The sequence below is a fragment of the Melozone crissalis genome, unplaced genomic scaffold, assembly GCF_028551555.1.
Source record: "Melozone crissalis strain CALT ecotype California unplaced genomic scaffold, PUWL_Pcris_2 ptg000009l_1, whole genome shotgun sequence".
NCBI lineage: Eukaryota > Metazoa > Chordata > Aves > Passeriformes > Passerellidae > Melozone > Melozone crissalis.
Window position 1 is genome coordinate 1,146,236 of NW_026535787.1, and position 19,438 is coordinate 1,165,673.

At 49.0% G+C, this 19,438-nt stretch overlaps 1 protein-coding gene across 1 annotated transcript in view; it reads right to left on the reverse strand.

The window, feature by feature from the left end:
- The window catches only part of C2CD3 (C2 domain containing 3 centriole elongation regulator), a 36,942-nt gene that overhangs the window by 1,544 nt on the left and 15,960 nt on the right, over window positions 1-19,438 (reverse strand). The window contains 15 exon segments of the mRNA XM_054270457.1: window positions 3,948-4,050; window positions 4,696-4,990; window positions 5,225-5,929; window positions 6,682-6,890; window positions 8,467-8,679; window positions 9,591-9,691; window positions 10,397-10,602; window positions 11,179-11,243; window positions 11,898-12,036; window positions 12,994-13,314; window positions 14,031-14,642; window positions 15,687-15,776; window positions 16,136-16,404; window positions 17,574-17,694; window positions 18,363-18,535. Of these exon segments, the coding sequence (XP_054126432.1) occupies window positions 3,948-4,050; window positions 4,696-4,990; window positions 5,225-5,929; window positions 6,682-6,890; window positions 8,467-8,679; window positions 9,591-9,691; window positions 10,397-10,602; window positions 11,179-11,243; window positions 11,898-12,036; window positions 12,994-13,314; window positions 14,031-14,642; window positions 15,687-15,776; window positions 16,136-16,404; window positions 17,574-17,694; window positions 18,363-18,535 (3,622 nt within the window).

Sequence of the window (19,438 nt, forward strand, 5' to 3'; positions counted from 1 at the left end):
AGGAATGTCTTTTGGAAAACTGATCTGCCAAGCTGGCCTTTCACCTACATCCCTGGGCTGCCTCCCTGAGCCTTGGAAAGGTCTCCTGAGGAGCCCAGCTCCCTCCCAAGAAACGGCACCAGGACCCTGTTGTGGTGCACTTTGAGATGCACTGTCTGGAGAGGGAAATGGCTTTTTCAGGAATAGGAGAGTCCTTGTGTTTGGTAACCCGTGCATTACAGCCTGCAGGTAAAATACTTTAAACCACTTCCCCTTCTTATTGCCCTTCATAACAGACATGATTATGAGGAGAACCTTTGCTTTGCTCTTCCTAACAATTTTCCAGGATCAATTTCCTAAACCAAAATACAAGGAGCCAAGAGAGATTAAATGCAGACCTGGCCACAGGAGAAGCTTAAAAACCAGCAGAACGAGCTGCTTGCTGGGCAAAGCACCTCCCCTGGACAGGGCTGTCCAGAGACAGCTCACTCATCCCAGGCTGTTTTCTGCCCAGCTGTCCAAGGAACAGCCCAACAGTCAGGAGTGGCTGGAGAGGGGCAGTGAGCAGGCTCTGTGCTGATCCCTGAGCTCTGCACAGCATCTGAAAGCATCTCTCTAGGAAACTCCCCCAGTCTGCCACCTAACCCCATTTCAAAGGTGCATGAAACTGCATTTCCTGCCTCCCACTGCTCCCCTTTCCCATATCCCATGTGTCCTGCAAAGCCAGGGATGGAGAGCCAGCAGCTCCCATTTCCAATGTAAGGAACAGAACCACAGAATGGTTTGGGTGAACTTCCCGTTCTTATTGGGCTCCAGGCTGGGCCCCTTCCCAGCTCCCTCAGCCCCTCCTGGTGCTCCAGCCCCTTCCCCAGCTCCATTGCTCTTTTTTTGGACATCAAACCTTCCTCTGACCCACCTCACGGGCAGATTCTGGCTGCCAGTCTGATCCTGCTGCATAGTTTCCAGAGCACACATCTGAGATGTCGTGTTTACAGCACTCCTCAGCCCAGGAACAGGCTCAGGCCAGTGCCCATCCCAGGTGTCCTCCTGTCTGTCTGTCAGCTCCAAGTGCCTGGGGCTCAGCCAGGAAGCACACGTGTTCCTTGGGAAGATGCAGGAGCAAAGGGCACACGTGTGCTGCGGGTCACGCTGCGCTCTGCTCCCTGCAGGAATGGCACTGGAGCCAGCCAGGGATTACTGAGTGCCTGAGTGCCTGGGGCTGGGCTAGAGCAGATCTATGAGTTACACATGGATCCACGGGGGGGGGCACGGCCTCTCCCAAGGTCAGGGAATTCCAGGCTTGGGGGCAGAGGACGTTTCAGCCCTGTGGCTCAGCGGGTGCCCAGGGATGGAGGGTGAACAGATCTGTGTTAACAGGCCACAACCCACCCTGGCACTGCCACCTGATCCTGCTTTCCAGCAAGGAAATCACAAAGATCCAGCAGATCAAGAAGAAACAACACAACCAAGAAAGGATTTTTCTGGCTGCTGCTGCCGTTGGCATTTTTGGATAAATGCTGTTTTTGTGAATCTGCCCAAGGCTGTGTTATTTCTAATTCACACTGAAGGTAAGTCTATGTATACACAAATATGAATTATTCTGAGTAAAACTGGTTTCCATGTAAGTTTCTTATCCTGTTGGAATATTCCTAGAGGTGAGGGGGAAAAATATCACTGCATTTGGAGAGGGAGCTTAGCCAAGGGCCTGGAGTGCCAGGACAAGGGGAATGGCTTCCCAGTGCCAGAGGGCAGGGTTAGATGGGATACTGGGAAGAAATTCCTCCCTGTGAGGGTGGGCAGGCCCTGGCACAGGGTGCCCAGAGCAGCTGTGGCTGCCCCTGCATCCCTGGCAGTGCCCAAGGCCAGGCTGGACACTGGGGCTGGGAGCACCCTGGGATGGTGGAAGGAGTCCCTGCCATGGCAGGGGTAGGACAAGAGGATCTTTGAGGTTCTTTCCCACTCAAACCATTCTGGGATTCTGGCATTTTATGGAAGAGTTTATCAACGCTCTGATTTTTCAAACCTATCCTCTAAGCCCCAGTGTGTGGAAGACAAGAGCTGGGAAGGACCCCAAGAATGGGAAGCATTAGTTTGATGTCATGGAGAAAAGAAGGAAAAAACAAAGAGGTTTTGTGAGGCACTACAAAAGTCTGATCCCTGGGAGGTCTGACAGCATCCAGGCTGAGCCTGACCTGCTGCAGCCTGACCTCAGGGCCCCGTGCTCTCTCGACAGGAGCTGGGACAATGTTTCTGTCCCAAATGCTGCCAGCCCCTGTGCTCGGGCTGCCCAGCTGCACAGCTCAGCACTGCTGTGTCATTCCAGGAAGGAGCTGGGAGAGCAGGAGCCAGAGCAGCCAGGGAGAGGTGGCAGGGCCCTGGAAGGCCAGCAGGGATGTCTGCCAGCTGCCAAGTGAGACAGGGCCCTGCCGTGTCCAGAGCACAGCTCGGGTGTCAGCCCTGCTGTCACGCCTGCTGTTTGCTGACCGGTGCACAACCAAACCACGGCCACATTTAGAAGCTGATGTCCCTAACTAAAAACAAAACTATGAGGAAGCATTTTTTTCTGAACTCTATGTATTGGCAGCAGTGAAAAACTGGTTCTTCACAGAGGGAATGTGATGAACAAGGCACAACCAAATCCTGTCTCACACATCCCACAAGTGCTGCAGCAAAGGATTAGTGTCAGCCAATCCTCAAATTAAGCGCTTTAAGATCAAAATATCCAAATAGTGCCTTGCCAAGATTTTACCTTATTAGTAATAATTTGCAGGGCTGTAGTTCCAGCCACTCAGCTCAGAGCTGCAGAGAGGGAGTTCAAGGAAAGCTGGTATTAGTATTAAACCAGAGGTTTCTGTGAGTTCAGAGCTGTCAGAGCCTGTCTGAGTCTGTTTTGATTCATCAGGCAAGCTGTTCCCAGTGACATAAATGTCCCTTGAAGCGTTTGTTTCAGAGGTCACACAGAGAGGAAGAAAAGCATCACCCTACCTGAGAGTGGTAAACAAACAGCCCAGCTGCTGCACACCCAGATCCACACAGAGCTGGGGCTGGAAAAGGATCAGGAATTCCAGAATGGTTTGGGTGGGAAGGGACCTTAAAGCTTAGCTCATTATCTTGTCATGGGCAGGAACACCTTCCACTGTCCCAGGCTGCTCCAAGCCCCATCCAGCTTGGCCTGGAACAAACACTTCCAGGGATCCAGGGGCAGCCACAGCTGCTCTGGGCACCCTCTGCCAGGGCCTCTCCACCCTCACAGGGAAAAACTTCCCAATATCCAATCCAAATCTCCCCTCTTTTAGTTTAAAACTGTTTCCCCTTATGCCATCACTATATGACTGTGTAAAAAGTCTCTCTCTTTTTATACCCCCTCTTTATGAACTGAAATTAACTGAAATTAAGATAAATATGTAGATGTTGGAGCCACAAACCTCTGACAGTAAATAAACCCTTATGAACATAAAAAAAAAAAGCAAAACCTCAGCAATCCACAGCTTTCCTGCAGGAGGAACAACCACTCAAGCCATTCTACTGCTCCCTGGGTCACAGAACCATCACAAGATCCCTCTCCAGGAACCCCCTCCTGCTGCAAACTCCCTCATTTCATCTTGATCTAAAAGAGACAGTCTGAAGCTTGTCAATCACAAGCTGGAACTCTCAGAACCAGGCATGTCACCTCACACTAAAGCACAAGGAAGTGCAGAGTGAGCACCTGCCACTCCCACTGACCTGATGGAGCAGCATTTCCTGAGCCTGCTGGTTGATATAAAGGCATAAAGGATCACAGGGAACACAGCCATGGATGTTAAAACCATCCTCACGGAGACAAGAGCTGTCAGGAACATTCCCCTGACACTGCTGGAAGCCATCACATCTAAGCTGAGTGCTGGCAGGCAAAGGAAGGGAGAACTTTTGTTCCTGCTTCAAGGAATGGACTAAGCTGGACAATAAAGGCAAGGGCATCCCATACTCACTCTTGGAGGTGAGGAAGGATGGGAAGATGTGCAGAGCAGTCTCATGGAGGCTTCCATCTCCTGGGGTGGAAGGAAGAAGTTGGGAACAACCACAGGATCAGATCTGAGCAGAGCTGTTTAGGAACAACCTTTGGCAGTACGCAGTTGCACAGAGGTCCAGGTGTGGAAAAAGCCTCAGCTGTTAACAGGTCCCAGACAGTAAATTTCATTTGTTTTGATCAATATTCCACTGTTCTGAACGCTTGGTTCTCTCACCTGGGCTTGCAAAGCATGGGACACTGACTCACTTTAAAACAACACCTCACAAATTGGCAGAGGACTTCACCCTGCAAAGATTCCAACACTCAATTCAAGATTTGTAATTTGTGCAAGAAACATTAGGAAGTATTTTAAAAGCAAAATAAAGCACGTTTCTTTTTATACAGGAGAGACACAAGAGCTCTAACACATGGGGGAAAATAACGTGGAGAGAAAATGCAACAAGACATGTGGGAACTACCCAAAATAAAGTGACTCTCACAAATCACAAAATTTGTTGGCTGCAAGTTTAAAGAAAGTCATCACTACAGTGTGTGAAACAGTGTAATGGGGTCCTCCAACACCCTCCCAGATCACCAGCCCTGGATTCATTTCCCAGGGAAGAGTTTCACACAGCACATTTCTCTGTCCCAAGGCCATGGAGACTCTAACTAAACAGCAGAGTAACCAAATGCAAGAGTGTTTAAGAAAACATTTCAGTAAAGGATACAAAGTGATTTTTTGTTTGATGGTGTTTTCTGAGCCTTCCACTGCATCCTCACTGCTGTCATCTGGGAAGCTCTCGCTGTTTCTTTCCAAGCCAGCTTGGGCTGATACACTCTGAGCACAGTTCTCATCAGAACCACTGCCTTCCTTGCCTTGATGATCCCCATTTACAGCCTCAGCATCCTCCTCCTCCTCTCTCTCAGTGGCTTTTTGATTGCTCAAACCCATGTCTCCTGGGGATGGCAGCAGCTCCTTGGAGCCTGCATGGAGCTCCACACTTTCCTTTATGGTCTGGAGGTCTCCTGCTGCTGCTCCTGTGTGGCTGTGGAAGGTCTGGAGGTCTCCTGCTGCTGCTCCTGTGTGGCTGTGGAAGGTCTGGAGGTCTCCTGCTGCTGCTCCTGTGTGGCTGTGGAAGGTCTGGAGGTCTCCTGCTGCTGCTCCTGTGTGGCTGTGGAGGGTCTGGAGGTCTCCTGCTGCTGCTCCTGTGTGGCTGTGGAAGGTCTGGAGGTCTCCTGCTGCTGCTCCTGTGTGGCTGTGGAAGGTCTGGAGGTCTCCTGCTGCTGCTCCTGTGTGGCTGTGGAAGGTCTGGAGGTCTCCTGCTGCTGTCCCTGTGCTGCTGTGGAAGCCCTGGAGGTCTCCTGCAGCTCCCCAGGGGCTGTTTCCACCCGTGTGGGGGCTCACGGGTGGGCTCAGGGCGCTGAGCAGGCCATGGCTGTCCCCTTGCAGCATGCTGGACAAGGTGCTGCTGTTCCCTCTCTGGAAACACCCCACATCTATGGAATGCTGCTCTTCAGACCTGGGCTCCAGAGGTTGCAGCTCAGCCCCCTGCCCTGTTTCGGAGATGATGCTGGACCAGGGGCTCGTCCTGTCTGTCATGGTGGTTATTTCATTCAGAGTTCGTGGTTCTATTACATCTTCTTCATACTCCTCCTCACTGTGAGGCTGGGTGGCAAAAGCACCTTCATTTTCCTGGCCAAAAGGATGCTCATCCTCAGGGACAATGGGGCCGAGGAGCTGGTGCAACATGTGCCTCCCAAACACGGCTCTGCCAGCAGGGCACGGCTGCTGCGGGTTCCTGGGAATGCTGGGCACAGCTGGCACCTCCAGCTGGCCCTCAGGAGCTGCAGGGCTGCCTCCTGCCTCCTGCCAGCCGGGCACAGCCGAGGCACCCCACTTCCTGCTGCTCTCCTGGTGCTCCCCAGAAGCTGCCTTGCTGCTCTTAGTTATGGTCTGCAAGTCTGCTTAACAGAAAAGAGCATCAGTGAATGCATGGAGCAACAATTCAGCTTAAGTCTGGGTTATGTGGGGTTTGGACACAAAGTCCCAGGTGTAAGGATGGCTGGGAGCTGAACATGCACAGCTTTGCAAACATGTGAGCATGCTCTGCTCTGCCACCCGCTGACAAGGCCAGGGATGCTAAGGGAAAAACAGAAGCATTCAGGATGAAATTAATGGGAACTTTTACAAATTCTTTAAAAAGCCACATCACTTATTTTTGCTCCCCAGTGAGCAGATCCTATTCACTGCTTGCATCCTCTGAGAATTGAATTCACCAGTATTAGGTAAAGTGACCAACTGTTCTGAGGCAAGTCCTGATCCAAGGGAACGGTGGGGGACATTTGGAAAGGGAGAAGGAAGAGTCTGGAACAGACTGTAGAGGAAGACATGTAAAAAAGCAGTAAAAACAATTGCTAAGGACAAGAAAGGACATAGAAAGAGCAAAACCTTGGAGAATAAAGAGCAGGAAAAAAAGAGAAGATCAAAGTGGCAGAAGAATGGCAAATTCTGGCATAAGAGGTATGTGCCCTTCATCTCTTGGAAATGCTGCTTCCCTGCAGGAAGCCTGGGCAGAAAAGGCATGGAATAACTTTCCAACTGGCAGCAACTGTAGCTCTGGGCTCCAGTTTATTCTCTGCTCTGGTAAGTTATTTAAAAGCACCAGCAGGGATTGGATTTCCTTGTCACTTTGCTATTCACAGCAACAACTCACCATTGATGAGGCTGCTGACCTGGGACACCAACTGACTGGACTTTTCCAAGAGATGGCAGCCTTTGGGATCCCCTTCTCTGCCCATGGAGCCCTGACGGTCACTCTCCCGTTCCTCGTGGCCTGGTCTGGACGTGCTGAAGTCGGGAAAAGACCTGGTCAGCTTCTCACTGAAGTACCTCTGAACCTCATCCAGCTCACTCAAGTTCTTTCTGCAAGCAGTGGTAAGAAATTGGGTCAGAGGGGGAAAATAAGCCTGTGGCAGGTGGGTTTAAGCTGGGTCATTCTAGCCAACAACAGGTAAATATGCAGATAAAAGATTAAAGGTTTTTAAAAAAAGCAGATCGGTAGGCAAGTGTTGAAGTTGTTCTAAGCCAGAGGATAACACTCCAGAACAAATCCTGACTTGGCTGTGAAACCTGGGCTGGAAGCTAAAAAAAGAACTAGTTCTAAACTTACTTAATCAAAGGAGTTGGATTTGAGATGACCTTCCAAGAAAAGTCATAAAGCCAAGGATATTACTTGACTTATGGCTGAGCTTGATAAAAATCTAAGGACTGCTTTGTATAAAAGATCTAGGGATTCTGAGATACACTGCTTGTGGTAGGGATGAAATACCTCAGGAAATCTCTTTCATTCCTGCATTCCTACAGATAATAAATACTAATCTTCTAAATTTATACCTCATTTTAACCTAGAATCTAGTCAGGAGAACAGTGAGGGGCTACAGGGGTTACCTGAGCAGGGTGAGGGGGTTACAGGGGTTACCTGAGCAGGGTGAGGGGTTACAGGGGTTACCTGAGCATGGTGAGGGGTTACAGGAGTTACCTGAGCAGGGTGAGGGGTTACAGGGGTTACCTGAGCATGGTGAGGGGTTACAGGGGTTACCTGAGCAGGGTGAGGGGTTACAGGGGTTACCTGAGCGCGGTGAGGGGTTACAGGGGTTACCTGAGCAGGGTGAGGGGTTACAGGGGTTACCTGAGCGCGGTGAGGGGTTACAGGGGTTACCTGAGCAGGGTGAGGGGTTACAGGGGTTACCTGAGCGCGGTGAGGGGTTACAGGGGTTACCTGAGCATGGTGAGGGGTTACAGGAGTTACCTGAGCAGGGTGAGGGGTTACAGGGGTTACCTGAGCAGGGTGAGGGGTTACAGGGGTTACCTGAGCAGGGTGAGGGGTTACAGGGGTTACCTGAGCGCGGTGAGGGGTTACAGGGGTTACCTGAGCACGGTGAGGGGTTACAGGGGTTACCTGAGCGCGGTGAGGGGTTACAGGAGTTACCTGAGCAGGGTGAGGGGTTACAGGGGTTACCTGAGCATGGTGAGGGGTTACAGGGGTTACCTGAGCATGGTGAGGGGTTACAGGGGTTACCTGAGCGCGGTGAGGGGTTACAGGGGTTACCTGAGCAGGGTGAGGGGTTACAGGGGTTACCTGAGCAGGGTGAGGGGTTACAGGGGTTACCTGAGCACAGTGAGGGGTTACAGGGGTTACCTGAGCGCGGTGAGGGGTTACAGGGGTTACCTGAGCAGGGTGAGGGGTTACAGGGGTTACCTGAGCAGGGTGAGGGGTTACAGGGGTTACCTGAGCAGGGTGAGGGGTTACAGGGGTTACCTGAGCAGGGTGAGGGGTTACAGGGGTTACCTGAGCAGGGTGAGGGGTTACAGGGGTTACCTGAGCAGGGTGAGGGGTTACAGGGGTTACCTGAGCAGGGTGAGGGGTTACAGGGGTTACCTGAGCGCGGTGAGGGGTTACAGGGGTTACCTGAGCATGGTGAGGGGTTACAGGGGTTACCTGAGCGCAGTGAGCAGCGCGGCGCGCGAGGCCAGCGGTGCCGTGTCCCTCCGGGTGGTGTGGCACGCATTCCCATTCCTGTCCCCCTGCTGCAGGGATCCCTGGAATCTCCGTGGGCTCCCCTCCTGCCGCTGCAGGGACTCGTGGAAGCGGCGCACATTCTGCATGTGCTCCTCGTGCCGGGGGGGCTGTGTGCCAGCGGGGCCCATCCTGCTGAAAACAAGCCTCTGTTCAATCCCAAAATCCAGCCTGGAACCCCTCACTGTGCAAAGTCTGCCACCTGAGAACAGCCCGTGTCTGAAATCCACTAAAGAGCCACCCATGGGTGAAACGAGTTCTTCCAAATGTGACAGGAATGGCATTTGCTGCCTCAGGTTTATGCCAAAGTCAAGGTAACAGTGGGGCTGGCAGGCAGCTCCCAAGCCCGTTGTTCAGACCCCAGAGTGGTGGCACCCAGTCCCTCCAAACTTCAAAGACACAAATGGGGAGAGGACCATCTCTGCAGGCTAAACAAACAAATAATAAACTAAGACACTCTGGCTCATCTGAAGGGACAGAAAGCAGGAATTGCTGCAGGATGTCTGACAGTCCTGCTCCTGTAACATGCAATATTGCAGCGTTTCACCAGCTGCCATTCACTGGTCATGGGCAGAAATTAGGGCAAAATAAAGGGGAGGCATCAGGAATACTCTATCTAATTTACACTTACTAAAAATAAAACCAAATACAGACACAACCCTCATTCTTATCAGGGCCTGGAGAAAGTACCTGCCAGCTTTAACAAGGGCACCTTTTTACCAATGGTAAATAAATTATTATTTATTTATTTACCATTTACCAATGGCAAATAAATCCTTATTTACCAAGGTGCAAATGAAACAAATCAGGAAGTATCAATGACAAGAAAAAGAACATCTGGGCTGTGCCAAAAGGGACCTGTCCCAGGACTGCTTCCTCCTGCACCTCTCTCTCACTGGGAAAGGCAATGCCCACTAATTTTTAAGCCCAAACACAGTGGGCACACTTTGACAAGGCGTACCATTTCTCCAGTAGAGCCAATTTGCTTTAGAGAAGCATTTCTGAGACCTGAAAATAACCAAAAAGTTGTCAGCCTGTGGACTTACTGCTCTCGAGCAGGAACGCTGACTTCCTTTGACAAGGAGTTCAACATCTGCTTGGACAAGTGTGCAGAATTACTGGGACATGCTGGAAAGCTGACCTTCACCTGGGATGGAAAGGAAAAAGGAACACTCTACGTGAGTCTTTCACAGTAAGAAAATAAGAGAAATTGAGGTATTATCCTGCTGATCTAACAAAACCTCAGGCTTTCTAAAGAGCTTTAAATTTTCAAATGATTTCCCAGCACTGAGCCAAAGTACTATTTCACAACACTTTCATTTCAGACACTTTTGTTAACTCCCTCCATGCTATCAAAGAGTAAAGGGATGGAAAGTAAGATAAAGGCTGCCTTACAGGTCTATAACACACCAAAGCACATCTGGGGAGTCTAGAGAATAAAGAAAAACCCAGAAAAAAGCAAATATGCCAGAAAAACAGATTCTTGCCAAACTGGATGTTTCCTAACCAATGAAAAGTTGAATCTACTGTATGTTTTTGGGTACCAGCTGTCACCCAAAGCAGCAAACAGATCTAAGCCATGCTCCCAGACATCCAAATGCACAGAGTGGTCTCCTAAAGAAAATGAAGCAACCACAGAGTGAAGCCAAGAGGATGCTCATGACCTGGTTGAGGTGCTGGAACTAGCACTGGCCAGCAGCTACCATGGAAACCTGGAGCAGAATTCCTGAGGAATTAGGTGGTTGTTAAGCAGAGTGGTCCACGAGAGCGCTGTGAATTGTCTCAGGAGCCCAGAGTGCTGTTTCCCAGCAGTGCAGCGAGGTGTGAGGGGGCGGGAGAGGGAGGAACGTACAGCAGAGCTCTCCGGCTGGCTGCGGGCCCTGGCCTGCCGCTCCTCCCTCAGGCTGCTGATGTTCTGCAGAGGGGACACGGCCACCTTGATCTGCCCCCGGCACTGCCCGCTGAAGTCGGTGATGTTGTACCAGCCGCACACCAGCTGGAAGCCCGAGAGCAGCGGAGAGAGATCCACGGCCGCAAACCCGATCACGCGCTCCGACTCTGGGCAGGAAGGACACAAAGCACACTGACATCAGCCATTTCAGGAATGCTAAAACACAGCCCTGGAAACATGGCCTGGAGGCGCACAACATCCTGTCCAACAGGGGGCATTGTCTGGATGACCTGGGTTTTGTTCAGCTAAAAATATCCCTGCAGAGCAGAGAAAGCCCAGGGCGGGGAGAGGGACGGGCAGGAGAAGCACTGTGAGCACACAGTGCTCTGGGTACACAGGAAGGTTATTCTGGAAGCAAAACCAAACAGCATGAGAAGGAAGCAGGTAAGAGTTTCTTTCAGCAGGAAAATCCAACCTCTAAAGCACTGTTACAATAAAACCAGAGAGAATACAGATGAACTAAATCTTGCAAGATGATGAATGGGGGACAGGAGGATGCCAAGGGCCAGGAAATGAACAGGTATTTATCTCTAGCATTCTTCTTGTACAGGGCAAAACATGGCATTACAATTCTGCTCTCCTATTCACTTAATGGAATTTATTTTCCTTGCGTGAAATACAAGGAACCTTAGGAAGGGGATGCAAAAAGCACTCTCCTCTTAGTACTGCACCACAAACTTTACCTGCTTTATGCCACACTTTGAAGACCAAGGTTTGCTGTGGATCCAGGAGAAGCTCTTTGGATAATCTGTTAGGAATAAAAACCATAGCATTTTATGCAAAGCAGGGAAAAGCAGTAAAATGCCTCTGAGGTGTCAGTGCCATTTTATCTACCCAGACAAAACAGTTTCTTTCTGTACTGATAGGGACAGGAACAAAACAAACCCCAAATTACTGAGCCTCAATGTAACACATCTCTACATAGTTTGGGCTTCTGCTTTTTCAAGAAGTATTCCCCTCTCCTCACTCTTGCTGTACATTTAAAAGATAAGACAAAGAAATTGTGAGGGAACAGAAATATAGAAATAGTTTATTTCATGATTCGATAACACAGTGACAGCAAAGCACTGGGGCTAAGGTTCAAAGCTGTAATGTTTGAAGTTCAGTGCTGGAAATAAAAAATAAACACATATAAAAATGAAGTGTTAAGTGTAGAACAGTTTTTAGGTTCTTTGAAGGGGCTCAGATTTAAAACACTGGAGGAGACACTGGATTGGATCACACAGGTTAATTCCTGAATACTGCCATGTATGACTTGATCTGCTGAGGTTCCTTGAAGCAGTCAATTAATCTTTTTTAATTTAGGCTCAGATATCCAGGTCTGAGCTAAAAAGCCCCAAACCTCACGTCCTTTCCACACCTGCCTGGCTGCCAGATGTGGAGTGTGAACCCCATCTCTCACCTTGCCTGCTGCTGGAAGTCCCAGACCGGTGAGTCTGTATTTCCCACCACTGGAGTGGTGACTGGAGCCTCTGCCCCGGCCACAGCAAATGACACACAGCTGCTGGGGGCTGCCACCTCACGCTCTGTCAGGGGACTCCCTGAAATTACAGAATGAAATACAGATTTTTTAATTAATAACAACAGCAACAACAAAACCTAAAGGCAGTTCAGCAATTAAGATTGCACAGTTGGCAAAGAAATCCACCATCTAGAAAATACTCCTTTTCACTAGTGGAGCTGATAGCATGTTATTTTTACAATGGAAGCAAACATTACATGAACCTTTCACAGAGCAGCAGCTGGAATATTCAAGGCAGAAATCGAAAAATCATTTGCCCAAGGTCATCTAAGAAGTCAGAAGCAAAGCTAGGAATACAACCCAGCTTCTGAGGACCCTATTCCAGTGCTTGAGCTACTCTCCATGCTGCAAGACAAAAATACATAAATATTTCTGCTTTATATCATCAAAAACTTTGCAATAACAAACAAAATTGCACCAGTTTTTCAAAGACTATGGATTCCAGAAGATTCTAGAATGATTATAAAAATGCATCTGCAGGGCTCAGATTCTTTTAGAATTACATACCCTTAAATCATGGCTTGCATTTGACTCTTAGCTGTGTTGTCAGGGGAAGAAAAGCTGAGTACAGTGAGCCAGCCTTACAAATTTATTATGTGCTAATTTGCAGGAGTCTGTGAGATAGGGGCATCTTGGGGTTCAATTGTTCAGTCAGTGCTTAACCTGGAGTTCAGCTATTCAGATGGTACCTAATTTCGGAATTCGGCTGCCATCTCTAACAGGCAGCATTAAGTTATTTATATTTTGGAGTTTATTCAGGAGGACAGGCTGTGTAGTTCAGCCTCCTGCTTCCCCTGTACTTACACAGTGACTTGGGCTGCAACACCACGAAGCCAAGTTAAAAATCCCTCCCTGCCATTCACTGTGCTGGAGCAGGAACAGATCTCAGAGGGAAACAAAGAATCAGAAAACAAAGAAAGAGAAAAGAAAGGCAGAAAAGACAGAAAAGGAAGGGAGTGTGTGTGTGAGGTGTTACCTTTTAAACTGAGATGCATTGCTCTCTCCACGAGGATATTGACAGAAACTGTGTTTTCCAGAAACACCATGTCCTCTTCCTGTGGCTGGCCATTGGTGATCCCTGAACCTTCAACATCCACCTGCTGTTTGTCAGAGAGCTGCTGGCCCAGAGCAGGGCTGTCCCCTGCGCCTCCACCTTCGCTGCTGCTGCTGCTGCTGCTGCCCTGCTCAGCACAGGGGGCTCTGGGCAGGGCAGGGGCACTGGGAGCGACGCTGACGTGGACGCGCACGGCGGCTCCTGCCAGGTCTGCAGCATTGCACCTGAACAGGGGGTAAACACCTGCAGGAGAGGGCACACAGAGCCAGGAACTGAGCCACGGGAAAGGCAGGAGCCTGGAGAGCAGCTGCTGCAGCTCATTCCTGCAGAGACCTCACACAAGCCCAGCAGAATGAATTTTGATTCCCAGTGTAATTTCTAGGTGAGTATCGCCCAGAAGTACAAGCCTGGAAACATTAAAAACCATGACCAATCCCCCAAATTTGGTGCACCTTCATTTTCCCCCAGTCACTCAGATTAGGACACATCAACTTCCTGAGAGCCCTGGGAACAGTGACTCTGCATAATTTTAGATACGCATATGGAGAATACGACATATACCCTGCATAAAAATTTGTTTTAACTCTTGTAGTGTACCTAAAAGAAAAGTCTATCAGTCCACAAAGCTGATGACTACCATGTGGATGGCAGAAGCCATAACCTAAAACACAAGTTCCACCTCATGGAGGGGGCAGAGCCCAAGGATGGCCTGCAGTCTTCATCTCTGGGGACATCCCAAACCCACGTGGATGTGCTGCCGTGGCACCTGCTGCAGGTGACCCTGCCTGGGCAGAGGGTGGGACTGGTGATCTCCAGAGATCCATTCCAACCCTGACCACCCTGGGACTCTGTGCAGGACCAAAAGCCACGAACATTTTGTTTAAAGTGACTAGGGAAAGAAGCACATTAAATTGCCAGCAGGGAGGAATGGGATGTCACCCTGAGTTTCAGGGACTCACCACTGACACTCAGCGTTCTCCCGGATCCCTCGGCCAACGCTGCCAGGTCGACGTAGGCAGATCCAATGAGACGATCTGTGTCCAGGGGTCTTTCCACCTCATTGTCCTTGCCATAGGCCCACCACACCTGGATTTCCAACTTCTCCTCCCTGAGGAACCACAGCAGCCCCTGGCTCCTCCTGAGGGTCACCTTGTTGGGTTTCCTGAAGCTCACCGTGACGCTCTCCGTGTCGTCGCTCAGTTCAGGCCGCCGCAGCCACGTGCAGGTGGGCTCCTGGTCGTACAGTTTGTACCTGAGGTAGCAGCGGGTGCTCTCGTGCAGGTGTGCCTGCCCTGCCAGCAGCACGCAGTGCAGGGGCAGCCACAGCCGCGGCGTGGAGATGGTCACGGCCACGGGGCCGGCGCTCTGCTCCCAGTCCTCGCCGCCGTCCTCGCGCGGCTCCTCGCTGCTCCAGCCCAGCAGCCGGGCAGCCTCCAGGACGCGCTCCCTGTCACCCTGCTGGGCAAAGGCCACCGAGAGCTCCAGCCCTCCCACAACGGCCTGCAGGGTGCTGGAGCACTGTGGGGACAGCGGCGCCTCGGAGAGGGTCACTGGGAACCAGCCTGAGACACCTGCGGGAGGACAGGGCCTGTTAGACTTGTCCCAGCTTCCCAAAAATGCCACTGAGGAACAGTCACCCCTCTGGTCACCAACCAAGGACCACAATGCCAAATAAACCTAGGCCTTAGTTCTTGTTTGGAATTTTAATAAATAATTTCTAATCTGAAATGGCAACAAGTTCCTGGCCTTCTAAAAACCTCGGCAGCAGCTCTGACCCCAAAGGATTTTCACTTCATTAACAATACCCATTTCACAATGACACTATATCCCTGGGATACCCAATTATAAAATTATGTGTTCTCATTTCTTCCTGCTCCCTTCACATTAAAAACAACCTCAAAATTTTGGGCTGGAGAAAATGAGAACTTCACTGGAATTAAATCAGAAATAACCAAGGCAAATAATAAAAACACTGTTACTATAGGGTATAATAATCCCAAACTAATACTAGATAAGGAAGATCATTAGGGGACAGATATGTGAATAATTTTTTCACAGAACTTTCACAGAATTGTCTGAAGTGGAAGGGACTCAAAATGAGCATTGAGATATTTCATACACAGTTAAAAAAACCCCAAAACCCAACAAAAATATTAAATCCTGCTACTTTCTAATTATCTAAGATTTTTGTTTGCAGCTTTGACATTTTAAAAACAGTCACTGGTCCTGCACTAAACACTGCAACTCATGGACCTGTCATCCTTTTTGGACTTTCTATCTAGAAAATAAGCAGCACTGAATAAAGTCCTAAAGATTTCAGAGGCTGGTTTCATCTGGCGTGGAGTTAAATTTCTTCATAGTAGCCCCAGAATATTAATTCAGCCACTAAACATCCTACACCCTGAAAACAGATTTTCAAACAATCTTTATGTGACTTTCCTAATACTGGATTTTTACTGAACACATGGGGAACATCTGAAAAAATTTCGGTCTAAAAAAACCCAGAAACTCCCCCTAAAACCAAAACAAGCCCCCTGAAACAGGAATGTAAATCGTTTTAAGGAATTGCAGTAGCATTTACACAGAATGCCAGCAGCACAGCACTGCTGTGTTACCTGATCTCCTTGTCAGCAGGTCTCTGGTTGGGATCGTGACTGTCCCAAGAAGATAATCTCTGGATGTTCTGTCAGCCAGTTTGTCAGTGGCTGGAAAATAAAATGATTTTGTAAATACACTCAACTGGCAGGGAAGGTTTAGAAGTGATTGACTGGAGGACAGCTGTAAGAGGTGAGTTTCATCACTGGGAGATTCAAAAACTCTTTGCACAAGGGGAACAGTCTCTCCCAAAGACAATTCAGATAATTACATCTATTACAACTGCAGAGTTTCCTGCAGAGGGCTCTGAGCAACCTGACCTGCTGCAAGATGGCCTTGCTCATTGCAGGAGGAGGTGTTTTAAGTCCCAACCCAAACTACTCCATTATTCTATGAGTATTTTTTTAAATTCACTAAAGTCAAGGGGATCTCTGCACCAGTATTCAATCCTTGCCCCCACTGTCCTTACCTGACTTGCTGCTCTGATGGTAGATGGAGAACAAAACACTGCCAGACTGCAAGAGCTCCCCCAGAGAAGAGGCTTCCCCGGTGCTTTTCTGGGTGATGAGCTGGCAGGGGAAGCGCAGGTGCTGCCCGAACTCGGGGCAGAAGGAGCAGGGCACGGCCCGCGTGCGGCGCGCCCGCGCCGGCGGCAGGAAGGACGGCAGCGCGCACACGTAGGCGTTCACCCCCGCCCCTGCGTGGCACTGCACAGAGGGGCTCCTCCGGGACACAGCCCTGCAGCCCACGGCGGGGAGAGGAAAAGAAAAGAGGGAAGAGAATGCAGAAAATGAATGAGGAATCTAGCAGCCAACATGCTTAAACACAGGTGAACAGATGGGACTAACAGTGAAGGTTCTAAGGCAAAATTCACGCGGGCTCTGGCCGCATAGCATTTGCACCTTTCCTTTCCATCTGAACATACTAGGGACAGATATCAAATGGTGAGAGAAACTCATGAGTTCATCACAGGTGGCTGTGCTCTTATTTGTGGTTGAGAAGGTACTCAGCATCTTTAAGGATACACTGTACTGTAGGAAAACTTCCCTGAGAACCGGCTCCAGAAAGAAGCCAAAGGTCAGACCAGATTATTTTTACAGACCAAAACTGAGCAGAAAAAGGAGACAAAACTAGCAAATGGAGTAATTTACAATAAACCAGACCCAGGTACTACTCAGGTCATACACCTGAAGGATGAGGGGTCTGAGATCATTCCATTCCCTTGACTTCTCCAAGCACCATACGATAGTGATCCTCACCTTTCAGGGTCTGCTTCAGTTAGGATGGACCAGGGTCTCACAGCAACACTGAGAAAGGGTCAGGCCATGGCTCTGGAATACCAGGAGCCATCCTTCTCTTGTGGAACTGACTCCCTCTACTCTAGCCCTTTCCTGACTCTGGAAAATCACATATTCTGGAACTAAGTCTAGCTGATCCCACCCAGTGGCAGCAGAAGCCTTAAGGTGGGAAGGAACATGCTTCATTTCCTAGTCAGTTTATTGAGGTTTTCACAGTGAAATGCAAGAAAACACCTTCAGCTAGCTTTTAAACAGCATCAGCAACAGCAGAACCAATGCCCAAATACGTACCATCTTATATTAGCCAATTTTTACATCAGCCTTTGGTGTAAAAAAAAAAAGTGGAAATGTAGGAAAACATGCCCTTTCGACCTGCATCCTTCTACAGAACAAATGTTACCACCCTGTACTGCAGCTTCAGGGAGTAGAATAGCTGCTGATAGTCTTTATAAAGTTATTTTCAGTTTAGATCAGGACCTACTTGGAATCTTGGTCCCTGCAGATGGAAAACTGGCCAGTAAGAATTTGATCTAATCCCATGCCTCAGCCTGCTGCCTCCAGATAAGGCTGTTTTAAGTGAAAAGTGGTCCTTTTTGAAGGAGGCCTTACCTGGCTGCTGCCTGCAAACCAGCTGCCCTGTGTATTTGTACAGAAAGAGAAACAGCTTGAGCAGTTATTCCAGCTGCTGTTTTCAGGGATCGCTGATACCTCACACTCACATCCAACAAACCTGGAATAATGAAAGAAAGGAAGAAAAGAAATGCTCAGCCCATAATGCACGTACATGCAACACACTCAATACTCAGCTATATCTATTAACACAAAACCTACTCTATTAAGCAGTATTTTTCTGAAAGGATAACTCCACAAACCCACTGAGATTGCCAGGGCAAGAGGCTGCGCTTCAGCTGGGAGGAAGTGTCGCCCTCCTGTGGCCCAAGCGCAGCACTGCAAGCCGGGGTCCAGCAGTGTCGCCCTCCTGTGGACAAAGCGCAACACTGCAAGACAAGGCCAGAGTGTCGCCCTCCTGTGGCCAAACAACAGCACTGCAAGACAAGGCTGGCAGTGCCACTCTCCTGTGGACAAACTGCAGACGTACAAGATGGGGCACGCAGAGTCGCCCTCCTGTGGCCGCGCCGCAGCATTGCAGGCAGTGAAGCCAGAGTGGCGCCCTCCTGTGGCCGCACCCTGGTACTGCAGGCTACAACGGCATAGTGGCGCCCTCCTGTGGCCGCGCCCTGGTACTGCAGGCTACAATGCCATAGTGTCGCCCTCCTGTGGCTGCGCCCTAGCACTGCAGGCTACAAGGCCATAGTGTCGCCCTCCTGTGGCCGCACCCTGGTACTGCAGGCTGCGAGGCTTTACTACCTGAAGGGAAAGCCCACAAGCCTTGCTCACCTGAAGACCGCAGATGAAATTCCTCTGAGGAATCACTCCGGGGGACCAAGGGAAGGTTAAAAGTTTGAATCCCTATTTCTTCGCGGTGCTGCAGAGTCACCATGGCACAGAGCCGTGACAAAGGCAGGGCCCCTTTGGCAACCAGCTGGTCTCTGACATTTGGGTAATAATACCTGGCAGGACACAAAAAACCAGCATCAACATTTCTCTCAAACTGTACAGAAGTCAACTCTGAGTGTCTTCAAAGCTTAATTAGCCTCCCCAGCTACGGGAGAAAAAGAAATGTATTTCCACTGAAGAAAAGAATCATTAAGTGCTTAAGCAGACAATGCTACAAGTACATATTTGCACTAGTCCTAAAAAGTCAACAAGCAAGAACTCCACTAAAAGTTGGCATCCCAAAGAAAAGCAAGAGAAGGATCTGGCACCAAATATTCTCTGCTTTCACTTCTCAGTAATAAATGAAAATACCTCTCTTGCAGAACAGATTTGAGGTACCAGATTGTGAATATAAAGAAATGACTCTAAACCTTTTTCTTAGTGCATTACTTGGCTTCAGCTTCATCCTAAAACAAATTCTGGCACTGTATCTTACGAACAGCTCAGAGTAATTCTTATGTGACTTTGCAAATTTTAAAAAGCCTGACTTATTTACTGCAGAATGAACAGATTATTATCTTTTCCCAAAGCTATTTGTCTTCATGGCTTCTGCTCTCCATTACTAATAATTATCTTCAGTAGCCAAAGAAGCATTTTGAATTTACAAAACACTTTTTATTATTTCTCTTGTACTCAGTGATTTGTATGAGGGAAAAGAGCAAATCCAGCACAATGAAATTATACTTTCAGGGTGCTATTAAGTAAAATTTAGATGCGTCAAGCATTTAAACTACTTTTAGATTGTTATGCTGACTAAAAGATGGAAGAAAGCAAACTATTAACACACACTTTTTAAGTTATAAAAAGGAGTAATTAGGACTCTTGGTGGGGAGTAAGGCTCACAGGTTTTAAGTGCAGATAGTCATCACTAAATGTTGATGAGCTTACCTTTTTTCTATCTATTATTAAAAATATCC